Source organism: Vipera berus (assembly GCF_964194415.1).
Source record: "Vipera berus genome assembly, chromosome: 1".
NCBI classification, from domain to species: Eukaryota; Metazoa; Chordata; class Lepidosauria; order Squamata; family Viperidae; genus Vipera; species Vipera berus.
Genome location: NC_138202.1, coordinates 279,292,956 through 279,306,455, shown reverse-complemented (window position 1 = coordinate 279,306,455; position 13,500 = coordinate 279,292,956). Strand labels below are relative to the sequence as shown.

The 13,500-nt window shown below is 38.9% G+C and overlaps 1 protein-coding gene across 1 annotated transcript in view; it reads right to left on the bottom strand.

Annotated features, from left to right (window-relative positions):
- SLC22A3 (solute carrier family 22 member 3) overlaps nt 1–12,534 on the bottom strand; it is a 28,559-nt gene extending 16,025 nt beyond the window's left edge. The window contains 5 exon segments of the mRNA XM_081313393.1: nt 2,132–2,249; nt 4,091–4,259; nt 4,660–4,814; nt 6,983–7,086; nt 11,998–12,534. Of these exon segments, the coding sequence (XP_081169519.1) occupies nt 2,132–2,249; nt 4,091–4,259; nt 4,660–4,814; nt 6,983–7,086; nt 11,998–12,402 (951 nt within the window). The 5' untranslated portion in view covers nt 12,403–12,534.
- Between the last annotated feature and the right edge of the window lie 966 nt (nt 12,535–13,500).

Sequence of the window (13,500 nt, the reverse complement as noted above, 5' to 3'; positions counted from 1 at the left end):
GAAAAATAGCCAACTTTCCATTCCATTTCGCTTTCAAAAAAAAATAGTTTAGTTTACTAACAACATTTTCCAAGCAAGGAATTAAGTGCACTGTACAAGATAAACTAAGATATAATGACAGATAATGCAGGCTCATAAACCCTCTTCTTTAGAAATATTATATACTATTAGGAATGGGGAAAATCCAAAATTTAATTTGATGGTGGCTTGCTCAAACTATACCATAAACGTCTAACTATAGGATTTAGAACTAACTAACTTTTCTCAGAAGACAAGCGATGCCTGTATAATGTCTATTATTTTCATAAATGTTGTTCAACAATTGTTGGGGAAGGATTGTTGGTGGGGAGATTCTGGCAAATGTTTCCTTCACAATCTGTCAAGAATCCTTCGTGATCTAAAGTCTGTTAGAGTTTATCCAAAATCATTAAATGTTGTCTAAAACAATGTTTTCCATAAAAAGCAACAACAGAATTTCAAATCCTTGCACCTTCTTTTCTGAAAACAGACAGGTTCCATTTCTTTGGGAAAGGATTCACTCTGCCTATGTTCTGCTGAAAAGTTTGATAAATCCTTCAAGTTCTGGCCAATGACATCCACGTTAGTAAAAACAGAAGCTGTTGTTGGAAAAACCCCTATCATATTAATCCTTTCATCTTGCAGTGGACTGAATGAAACTGACTTCTTGAAGTTGCCTATTTCTACTTAGAAGCAAGCTGGATCACCAAGATAGAGAATTATGTGTTTCTCTGTGTATATCTGTGTATGTGTGTGTGTGTGTGTGTAAAACCCATCTCACTGAGAAAATCCATCATGAAAGAAAGAGAACTATTGAGAGTACCGGTAATCTTATTAATTTACAACTGTAGAGTGGTTAAGCTGTGTATAGAAAACACGTGAGGACATAACCAGAAGAGTAAGAAGAAATTGCTGTGGGGCTCTGTTAATAAACATGTGCTTTGGTTAGAGGCAAGAGACAGAGGAAGGGAATCAAAACACTGTTACAAGTGGCATTCAGTTTGCTCTTCCATTTGAACTGGAATCTAGGAGAAATGGGAGGCAGATCAAAGCCACAAAAAAACTGAAGGGGGTGGGGAGTTTTCCCTAAATGCTAAGTCCGTGGTGGCGAACCTATGGCACGTATGCCACAGGTGGCACTCAGAGCCCTCTCTGTGGGCACGTGCGCTGTTGTCCCAGTCCTAGGCCTTTAGCTGGGTTTTATAAAACCTTTTTGCTTTAGGCCTCCGCCGCTGTGTTCAAAAAAAAAAGGTTCAATCAATTCAATTTCAACTTCTCGCGGGGAAAAAATCTCGCAAAGTTGGAATTGATTGATTGAAAATTTAGTCCCACCCAGTCTGCTGTGACCACCGCAGCCACGCCCACCCAATGGGCCACACCCACCCAATGGGCTACACCCACCCAATGGGCCAAGCCCACCCAGCACCCGATGATACATAAGTGGGTTTTGGGTTGCAGTTTCAGCACTCGGTCTCTAAAAGGTTCGCCATCACTGTGCTAGGTGATGTAACACCTCAAAGAATTTTTTTTTAAAAATTCCATTTATATCCCGCCCTTCTCCGAAGACTCAGAGCGGCTTACAATTTAAGCACAAACCAATGTGCTTAGCATTAGCAATAGCAAATTTAATGGTTGCTAGCATCACATGCACATGTGACCCACAAGCCATTCTTGCTTTGACTACAGGACTTCTGTGCTGAGGGGATGCTATGCTTTGAAACCCTGCAGGGCTCAGTCTGTGGGTTTATATGAAGACTTGTCTAAATAAATGGCAAGAGATATTTTTTACAGAATACTTTCTTTAAGATACAGTGGTAGAAAAAACAGCCATTGTTGCAGTTATAGCACTTGCCCTCTGGAATGACATTGCTCCACTCCCAGAGATCTGTTTGGCTCCCACTTTGACCATATTTAGATGAGTCCTTAAGCTCTGGCTCTTTTCCCAGACCTTGGGCGAGAGTGGGTTGCTTGATTTCTGAGATGGTGGTTTGTTTCTTCCAGACACCCTTTGTCTATTGCATGGATCGTTTTACCTTAAATTTGGTGTATCGTACACCACCCTGGGTTGTAATGCAATAACATTACATTTTACAAATTAAATTAAAGTCTGTACCTCTGAAAAATGCTCTGGGAGGCTTTGTCCATTTTCCTTGGCAACGGACTGCACAATCTGCAGGGCCTTCTTGCCTTTTTTGCGAGTGATCAGCCACCGTGGAGATTCAGGGACCAGCCTGCCAAAAATGAGAGACCAATGAGGAAGAGTTGGCAGCTGTCAGCAGGTTAGATTTATTGCCTGCAAGAATGCCAAAACTTCATCAGCATCTTAATGAGTTCCTAGGCCTTTTAGTTCTTTCCTGGCACTCCCGAGTTTCCTTCTCCCTCCTGAAAACTTCTTTGGCTGGGGAAAATGACTCTTGCAAATCTGGCCTCTTCAGCCCCCTCCCCTGCTTTTTGGAATATCCTTCCAAAAGCTTTCATACTCTTTGTGTCAGTTTGGTTGAGACTGTTAATTATATTGTGGACTTTTTCTGAGCCAATAAATGATGTTGCATATGATAAGGCAACAAGAGGTCCAGCGCAATTGAACTCAGTGAAACTAGTGAACCTAATCATTCCAACAGTAAGCTAGAAGTTGTTATTGATTATTAGGTGACTCACACCTATAATTTGATGGCTCTGAAATTCTACCTAGGACTTACAAACACTTTATTATCAACAAGTTTGATTATATGCAATCAAATGTGTGTCAAGTCCTTGTGATCATATAGATGGTTTCTCTAGATGTCTATAGAGATTCTCAGTCATCCCGGTCATGGTTGTCCCGAAGATGCTTTTTTTCAAGAGGCAACTGGATTTTCTTGTTTTCCTTTTGAAGACGCTTCACATCTCACCGGAGAAGCTTCTTCAGCTCTGACCAGATGGTGGGTTTGATCATTTAAGTCTGTGCCTCAAGTGAGATCTCTGAGTTGATTTGTTTAATGATCCTTGGCTGTGCTTTTCTCAGGAGTTTACTCCAATATCAGTGCTCAAAAGCATAAACCCTCTTTCTATCCTGCTTCGTCACTGTCCAGATTTCACTTCCATAAAAGAAAACTACTTCCATAGAAGAAAATGGGAAAAAAACATTGTTTTCCATGGTTCTAATTCTGTGGATATAAGATACATCCCAACATCTGAATATATTTTTCATGGCCTTCATTGCTACTATATCAATTGCTAGTCTGCAGCATATTTCTTAACTGCTAGTTTCTTTCCTCTTGATAGATGATCTTAGAAGATTGAAGATAATCACCACTTCAGTGTCTTCATTGTAAATCTTAAACCTGATTGCTGTACCTGTTGTCATGAATTTGGTTTTCTTTATATTTAAACGTGCTCCCATTTTTATTAGGTATTAGGATTGTTTTAAACCAGGGGTAGTCAACCTTGGCTCTTTTATGACTCATGGACTTCAACTCCCAGAATTCCTGAGCCAGGCTCAAGAATTCTGGGAGTTGAAGTCCAAGAGTCATAAAAGAACCAAGGTTGACTACCCCTGTTTTAAACTGATTGCATTAATTATCTTATTATTAAGAACAGCAATTATATTAATGGAATATAGTCATGGCATAGTAAGGATGATGACTTATGGCTATTCATTAATAATGATAAGCATTATTTTTTATAGATTTCAAACTTATATAAATTCATAGTCTATATGACAACTCCAAAATATAGGTGAGTATTATTGTTGCTCCCATAATGTAGATGTCATAAAAGCTTATCTAATGACTGAGATTTAGACAGAGAAATTGTCTTAATCACAACACAAAAATGATTCTCAGCTTATTACAATAACTCATTTTAGCTTTCCTCCACCTAGTGCCCTTAATAAGTGTTTGACTCAAGATTTTCATAATTTTTTGGATGTGCTTCTCTGAAGATGCATTGAGAGTTCGACTTCTAGAAAAGACTAAGTTGGGAAAGGCTCTATTGCAAGAAACAGCTGCTATTTGCATTAAATAGGACTCGTCATGAATGCATGAAAAAATAATTGTGGGGGGGGGGGAAAGGAAAGTAATGTCAGAGTTACCAGTAATATAACAGGAAAAGAAAGTTGGGAATTGTGGTAACTAGTTGAATCCCCTGCCATGTGGTAATCACATAAGCAATTCCAGGAAGAATCACAACTCCGAGTGTGAAGAACATCTGTATTACAATTCCAACGACCCGTCGGTGATCTGAACCAACCAGCTCTGTTACTGAATTGACAAAAAGACAAACAAAAAACTTTGAAAGAAAACAAGAGATCCATTATAAAAAAAATCATAGTTGAAGTAATAGCACTTTTTTTCCCCCCAGCGTCTGATGTCAGGGATCCCCAACCTTTATGGCTTGGCAGACCAGGAAAGGGAGAGGAGAACCAGCGTGTGCAAGCAGTGGGCTGGCACTCACATGTGCACATGTGCACCCGCCTGCCACTTGCGCAAGTCAAGCTGTGCTTCCAGCAGAAAAAATAGGAAACCAACCTTCATCAGAATGATGCTGTAGCAAATTCTACAATAAAATCCAATTCAGCAAAGCTCCTTCAGTGAAGCTATTCAGCTTCTGTACTTTGCCCCAGCTGCATTGGGAAAGAACGGAAAACACACCATGCCTTACCCAATACAAAGCTTGTCATCCAGGTTCCCTTTCCAAAGATTCCTTGTAGAAAGCGAAATATTGAAAATACAATAATGTTTGGTGCAAAAGCCACTATTAGGCCACATAGTCCTGCCCCAAAGCAAGAAAAGAGATAAATGGTGATTCTGCCAAATCTGTCAAGGGAAGCAAAATAAACGAATGAATAAAGAAGAAATGGAGCCAAGAGGAGGCAAAGATAACTTTAAAAATCACTAGTGAAATTTCTCTTCTTCCCTCAGATTATAGACGCTGTACTACGTTTGCCCAGATACATTCAATTACAAGCTACATGATCGTCAATCAACGTGGTTTATTGCTACTCCCTTTATTAGATTAACTTCTTAGGTTGTTTCATAAAACTATTTGGGAATATCTTCTACATAAACATGCATAGGACTCTGTTACTGCTATAGAGCTAGATCTTCTAAATATAATTCTTAGTTGAATGCTAAGGTATCTCACACCAGTTCTACTCCTTCCACGTATTAATTACTGCCACATCCTGGGTGGATGCACATCTTTGGAAGAGATCAGATGTTTCACAACTGATTGTACTAGTGAAGATAAGTGCCTTAAAATGATTACACTTTTAAACTGTAAGAAATTGAAGATTGAGGATGTGAAAATTACATCCATTCTTCTACCTATGAATGATTGTAATTAACACTGTCTATTTATCATGAAAGGAGCACAGCGGGTTGGAAGTTTTTATCCTTTAGTATTTTAGTTAAATACTCAAAAGCTATTTATTTTGTTGTTGCTTTGGGCCTTAAGGGTTCAAAATTATGACTCAGGACCTCTGAAAACGATGAAAACACAAGTCAGGAATCCCAGAATGAGTAGAAGCACTGCCAGACATTAGTAGAATGACTAATGCCACATACTATGACAGTCAATAAATCCCTAAAAACTTTTTTTTGCCATCTTTGTTACCTTTCGGTAGCCCACATCTCTTACATCAGGGAAGGCTTTGGAACAAGAGACTAGAGTCAAAGTGGACAAAACTTTAACAAAAGCTTATCCGTCATCATCATCATCTTGCTTAATTCTACTTAAAAAGGTAAAGGTAAAGGTTCCCCCGCACATGCGTGATAGTCATTTCCGACTCTAGGGGCCGGTGCTCATCTCTGTTTCAAAGCCGAAGAGCCAGCGCTTGTCCGAGGATGTCTCCGTGGTCATGTGGCCGGCATGACTAGACACCAAAGGCGCACGGAACGCTGTTACCTTCCCACCGTAGTGGTCCCTATTTTTCTACTTGCATCTTTTACGTGCTTTCGAACTGCTAGGTTGGCAGAAGCTGGGACGAGTAACAGGTGCTCACTCTGCTACACGGCACTCAGGATTCGACCCGCCAAACTGCCGACCTTCTGATTGACAAGCTCAGTGTCCTAACCCACTGAGCCACCACGTCCCTCATAATTCTACTTATCTACATTTAAATAAAGTAATTCTACTTATCTACATTTAAATGCTTGCAGCTGTCAGAACAGAGCCAGAAAAGCAGGCCATCTGCTTTATGTCTGAATTTGCCTCCAGAGTGTGGAAATCTCTGTCCATCAGTCAGATCAGAGGTGGGCAACTATGGCCCTTTTATTACCTGTGGACTTCAACTCCCATCTGGATGTAAAGGGGCCATAGTTCCCCCCCCCCGACTAGGATAATGCTTGGATACTTTGGTTTCTTAGCAAACTGCAATGGACAGACACCACACTTTCCCCTACTTGAACAATAAAGAAAAATACGTTTTATTGCAAAACATGAATGCAAGCTTTCAGTGTCCTTTCCTCAAGTTTGAATGTGAGGGAGGGAAAGAGGAGCATGCAGTACACACAGGTAGTCCTTGACTTACCACCATTCATTTAATGACTGTTCAGAGCTACAATAGCATTGAAAATAAGTGAATTATGACCGGTTTTCACACTTCCGACTGTTGTAGCCTCCCCATAGTCATGTGATCAAAATTCAGATGATTGGTTCATATTGATGATGGCAGCTGTGTCCCGGGGTCATGTGGTCTCCTTTTTGTGAACTTCTGATAAGCAGAGTCAATAGGGAAACTAGGTTCACAGAATAACCAAGTTACTAACTTAGCAACTGCAATGATTCACTTAACAGCCGTGGCAAAAAAGGTCATAAAATGGGGCCAAACTGACTGGCCAACTGCTTGTTATAAATGGAAGACTATCTGTAAAGTATTTCTCTCTCCATCTACATATTGCACGACATAGCCTTATTTGTCATGGAAGACAATACAGTCCAAAGGTCATAGTTCATAGGTCATAGTTCAACAGGCAAACATTACCTGTCCGCAGCGTATCCCAGAACAAAACCTCCTACCAGAAATCCCATGTTGAGTATAGACTGAGTCAGGTCTATTAGCCACTTGTTCTCACAGACAAGGTCATACTGCAGAAGGAAGCGTAAAACTACAGTAAGTTTCAGTAGAGGGACAATGGGTTTTAGGTCTTGGGAGAAAAAAATAATAGTGTTATTGTTGCTTTATGGATTTAATGCTGCTCTCTTCCCTTCCCCACTCCCTTTTCTTAGAAACAAACCACTTGTCATCCACTTATCATACTGAACCCATGAGCTTCAGCACATGCATCGCTTTGTAAAGGGATGTTCCAGTCTTCCAGGATATGAGAGAGAGAAGAGAATAAATTTTTTAAAAAATGATCTTTAAGAATGCATCACAATAACACCCTGGTGAGAATGCCTCCGTGAGAATTAACATCTAAAGAGGATTTGTTCCTTCCCTGGTCTCTTAAAGCCATTCCAGAGTCATTGATAGTTGATGTATCTGCTGGGACATGGGTTAAGGGCTGGGGACATTCATGTCTGTCAGATATCTGTTTTGCATACTTTTTATTTATTTATTTATTTATTTTAATCCCATTTATATCCCGCCCTTCTCCGAAGACTCAGGGCGGCTTACAATTTAAGCACAAACCAATGTGCTTAGCAATACACACAGATCTCCACACTGTGCAGTAATTGTACTACATTTGAGATTAAATAACTTCTCATTGTGTTAAAATTAAGCCAATGAATTTGTTAGAGCAATAGAAGATGACAGTATGCAAACTGCACACTGCAAACCAAAAGAAGGCACGCACGACCTTCATACTCTTATTTTGGCTCCTCTAAATATGCAAAAAAAAAATATGCAGAGCTCAGTCATTTCTGCTATCAATAATCTCATTTCGGACAGCACAATCTGTGCTGGAAATACAGATGATATAGGAATACAAGCCAGGAACACCTGTTGCAAGAATTCCTCTTTTCTCACAAATGTTTCTTGCTTCTCATTAGGAAAAATGGGGAAACAACTGATATATTCCAGGAGGCTGGATCTGAGCTCAGGATTTGATGCAACGTCCTGGGAGAGTTATTTCCTGACAAAATCCTCAGGATTTTTGTATTGTTTTATTTTTATAGGATCCCCTAGCAGTTTGATTTTTCAATGAATGTTAGTAGAGTAGAGTAGTGCAATTATGTTGATGAATCATTATGAAGTCATAAAACATTCATAATAACATTTTACAGCAAAACAAAATGAATAACTTGTCCAGCATATGATGTGAATTAGTCCAATTACAACTATCCTTTGTGCTGTCATTAACTACCTGGTGTTGTGATTGTGCTCTGTGTTTTACATTTTAATGTAAGGTGTATGTAAAGAAGATTCCCTAAAAAAATTAACTTGCAAAAAAAAGAGAGAAGAGGATGCACTGGTTATTTACAGCGTCACCAGAAGGGCCTGGCAAGGTCAGATTTACTTCCTAATTTGATCTTCTTAAACTATGATTCAAGCTGGCTTTCTTCTTCGTTTCTCTTGCATGAATATCAGTAGCCATAAATCACTGAGAAAGAGACAAAAATTGGGACCGTGTAGAATTGCACTGACAGTTTTTGAATCCTCCCCACAGAAGGTTTATTTCATTTTTTTTAAAAAAAAAATCACTATTGAGAGGGACTTTGATTGCATGAGCTAAACTGAAATTTAAATAAATAAATAAATAAAACACCCATACAGAGCAAATCCTATTGGTGCATAGTAACTGACCCATTGCCTTACTAGAGATGTTTATTTAGGTCAGGTTTAGAGCTGCTGTCACAAGCCAAGTCCCTGAGCCCATGTGCACGAAAGGCCAAGAGTTCAGTTCCTATCGTTTTCCAGGAATTGCAGGAAAGGATGTCCATCTACAATTTTGTGAAATAATACAGAGCTAAATAAATGAATGGTCTGGTTTAGCTTAAGGTAGTTGATCTTTCTAATGCTGATGGAACACTTTTCCTGAGTTCACAACCTCAAAATGATCTCAGTCAGAGTGTTACAGTGGGGTTGGCTTGAGATTGTGGCTAAAACTTAGCTGATCTAGGTTTGTTCTTAAGATGCCACAGACTTTAGACCAGGAAGGTGGGAACAACTAACAATCCCAAAGGGTACCAAGGTGGGGGGAAGACCGCACTAGAAAAGTAACTGCTTTTAACGCCTCAACCTTTTCTTTCAAAGAACTCTTTGACTGCCTCAGTTCTGTATTAATAATTGACAAAATATTAGCAGGAAGGACCACAATAAGACTTGAAAAGATGAGTTTCACTTGGCCATTTTTCTAACCCCACTCACAGCTGGAATGTTCCCATAAAACTGCTACTACTTTATTTATCTAAAGCATGCATTGGCAGGAGATACAAGAAGTAAAAATAATATTTACACAAAATGACATAAATATACACATGTACATTTCTTCCCAGACAAAAAAATTGGGCTTTAGTCAATAACCAGCCACAAATGTAATATGATAGGATTGGTACTGAATGACTTCTGTTCAATATATATATGTGATCTGTTAAATTTATTTTTAAATAAGAAGAATTTAACTCAAAGACAATCCATTTTAATTGTGTTTAGTTATCTTAATCTTTCATCACTTTTATTCTGTCCCAGTATCTGGAGGCTGTAGGAATATGAGAAGGGAAGAAGAGGCTGTGATTCAGCCTTGCCAAGAATAAATCCTTATGAATCCCCTGGATCTGGGATCTAAAGTGTCCCCACCTTTGCTTCTGCATGAGGTGGCAGTGCCCCATTCAAATTTGATGCACAATGTGGACTCATTCTGGACTCCTGACTCATGCTTGAAGAGCAGGTTTCATCCGTACTGTGGGGGGGGGGGCTTTGCACAATGGCTTCTTTTATACCAGTTGTGCTCATTTTGGGGGGCTGGGAGGCTCTGTTCATGGTCACTCTTGCCTTTCTCATCTCCTGACTGTATTATTGCCATATGCTGTACTTGGGGCTACCCTTGAAGACCATCTGGAAAGTTCAGTAGGTCCAGAAGACAGGATATGAGTAGTAATGGGTGCATAAGTACTTGAAGGACTGCCTTTCCAAGAACATTCCCTGTTTCATTGGGAGGGCATGCTCCATGCTTCCTTCTTGTAAGCTTTGTCATCTTATGGGACCTAGGAAGCATGCATTTATGATAGTGGTCTTTCAAATTACAAATACGATTAGTGGAATAACCTGCATACTTTACCCAGTAGCTTCCTGCAATTTTCTTTCTACTTACTATATCTTTTATGACTGCACTGATTTTGGTTCTGTATGGTACTAATAGGGTTTATTTTGGATGTTGCTTATAAAGCAATTATTTTCATTATTCTGTTAGTCCATTATGTTTTTAAGACATTTTGTGAAGTTTCTGCCTAAGAGGAAGATGCAGTGTATAATATATAGACTGCCATGCATCTCATGAGGATACTATGTGCACCAGTCATAGCTGGGCAGGTCAATAGCTACTATTTCTATATATTTTTTTAATGAAAGAGTTATTGCTTTTTTATCACCATGTGGTTTGGCGTGTAGCCCAATCTTCTGCGCAATGTGATACAAGCCTACTTAAAAGTAAGCCCCAATGCATTCAGTTAGACTTACTTTTGAGGTCATAGAGTGTCATGGTATGTGGGAAAGACCTTGAGAAACTGGGCCAAGAAATGCTGCCGAGGGAACGGTCAGATAAGAGACAGCATAGCCTACATTTGTAGAGTAGGTGGGGCAAGAGGCTTAGAAGACGCCCTCCCACTCAGGATTATAAAGGAGACAGAAGAGAGGATTGTACTTTCAGATTTGCAAGATTCTATCAGTGCTGCTTTAAATAAAATAAAATTAGCTTACCTGGCTGTGATTCCTATCTAGTTTACCCATAAGGCAGACATAAGACCCTTATCTGAAGGGTCTTCCCTAGTTAATTGAACTCAGTTCTGCAATTTTAATGACCATCCATAAAGAACAAATGAGCTTCCATTATAGCTCATATGAGCAGCCCTTCTTTTTTCTCTTCTCTTACTTTCCTTCCCCCTCCAGCCATTTAACACCTGATTATGTATTTCTTGACACTCAAAAGCTGTTTCAAGATTTGTTGACTTTCAGTCCACGCCAAATGACTGAGCTGCTGCTATAAATCTGGTTTTGTGTAAACTGCCTAGGTAGTTTTAAGTAATAGTTTGTGCTATGCACACTAGTTCTGTCTTGAAAATGCATTGGCTGAGATACTAGCTGTTGCTTCCTGTTTCTTCCCACCTCGTATTTTCGACGAGATTGTACTAAAATAAATGCTACTGAACTGCCCTGAAATTTGGTGGGAATTTAAAAACTAAAAGAAAATGGCTTTAGTCTAGCTAGGGCTAGCTGTTCACTTAGCTCAATCAGGATGTTCTTCTGTAAATGACAGCAGCTCTTCCAAGACTCAAGGAAAAGATCTCACCTATTATACTATATGGAACGTCCTAAAAGGGAGATGCTGGGGAAAGAATCTATTCCCTTTGACCTGCTCCATCAATGGAATACTTTAAAAAAATGTATTCAAATGAAAAAATATATCTGATTTATCTGGAGGACCAAGGCACAACTCTGTAACTGAGACAGTATTGTCTGTCAGTGCAAATATGTTCAATTTTTGAAGTTGTTCCCATTCCTATGTTCAAACCAACATCTATAATAGCATTCCTCCATTCTTCTGTCTTTTTCTCTCTGTCTCTGTCTCTGTCTCTCTCTCTCTCCAGATATAACTTATTTCAAAAAGGCAATGAAACAAGGCTCATATTATCCACGACACTTTTACACTGTGTAGAAAATAGGAAATGAACCAAACCAAATGTTTAATCCAAATATGAAATCTATTTTTACACTGTACAATGTATTACCTTATATACTGTATATCCATACAATTTATTGACTTGCATTAATAATAACCATTTATTTCATATCCTTATGAAAATAAACGTAATTTTCTGGATAACACTGCTTTTACTTACCTCACTGGCAATAGTTGAGTGAGGTTTTTTGAATAACCAGCCATCCTGGCATGTAGTAAATGACTCACCGGCAAAGTTGTTGGTAAGATGAGCCAGTGGATACGTACAATTATGCCTGGTGTTATTCCACTTTATGTCATGCCTCTTACATTGCGAAGAATTCACCAGGCTTGAGGCTTGAATGGTAATGTTGTATTCCTCTTCAAGCGTCCATTCACACTGCTTCTTCAATTCAGATACATCAGGGATCCTGCACCAATATTGCTCGGGATCTCGTCCCAGAAATACAATCCCAACAAATAGAAAGGAGAAGGTAATGCCAGTTTGGCAGAGGAGGAGGAAGACCTTCTTTTGAAACTTTCCAAAGTCTCCAGCCTGTTTTAAAACCTCATCAAAAGACGGCATTGTAAACACTAGTTGTCTTCTACACACACACCCCCGGCACTAAATTGGATGACTCCAAATGATAGCGGTGGTAACTTTCTTCCAACTTTGTGACTATATAAAGAGCATTTCCTATAACTCATACATTCTCTTTCTCTCTCTCTCTTTCCCCCTCTCTCCCTCCCTCTCTCTCATTCTGCCTTCCTCACAAATGTCACGAAGTAATATAAGCAAAGCTGGGACAGATCAAAGTTTCACTCCCTCCTCTTTTTTTCTTTCCTTCTGAAAGACTCACGCACATCCACACATGTGCACGCGCAGTTATTATGTTACTTTGGCACAATGTGTACACAGCACAATTTAGGATTTCACGATGAATTTGGCACACCTACAGTCCCAAAAAGGACTATATTTTCCCCAAGAGATTACACATTAAAAACTCTTAACACTTTAGTAAACAATAATTAGTAAACAGGGGATTTAAAGCAGAACTGAAGATTCAGCCAGTATGCCCAAAAGGCAATGCCAACATGTCATAGGGTAATACAAAAATTATGAACAGAATCCATAGAAATCTATTAAGTCTATAAAAATCAATATTTCTTCCTTTCCAAAGACAATGAAAGGATTATGGCTTTCAGAGGAGATGCCCAGAATAAAATTCTTTCCTTGGGAGAAGACATTAATTAAATTTTTATAGTAATTTACCCAGCTAAACCTCCACTAATCTATGAAGTATTGGTCAGTAATCAGTATTCAAGTTCACCCCTTAAACAGACAATTTAGACAACAAAATAAAACTCAAATACAGTTAAGTAACATAATGTTAAAGAACTTATATAACTTGTAAGCCACCCAGATTTTATAGGAGAGCTAGGCGGCATAAAAATTTTAATAAATAAAATAATAAAAATATGACCTTTATTCTGCAGTATTTCATTACACTTTGCTGTTCCCTAAAGAGCCCAATAGAATTTTTTAATCTCGCATGCCGCTTCAGAATTTGAATCCACACATAAGATAAAGATCTTCTCAACCAACAGAGATTTTACAAATTATAGGGTCCAAAAAATATTGTGAAAATGAAATGAAGAATACAGAAAGACATGAATCAGAGTT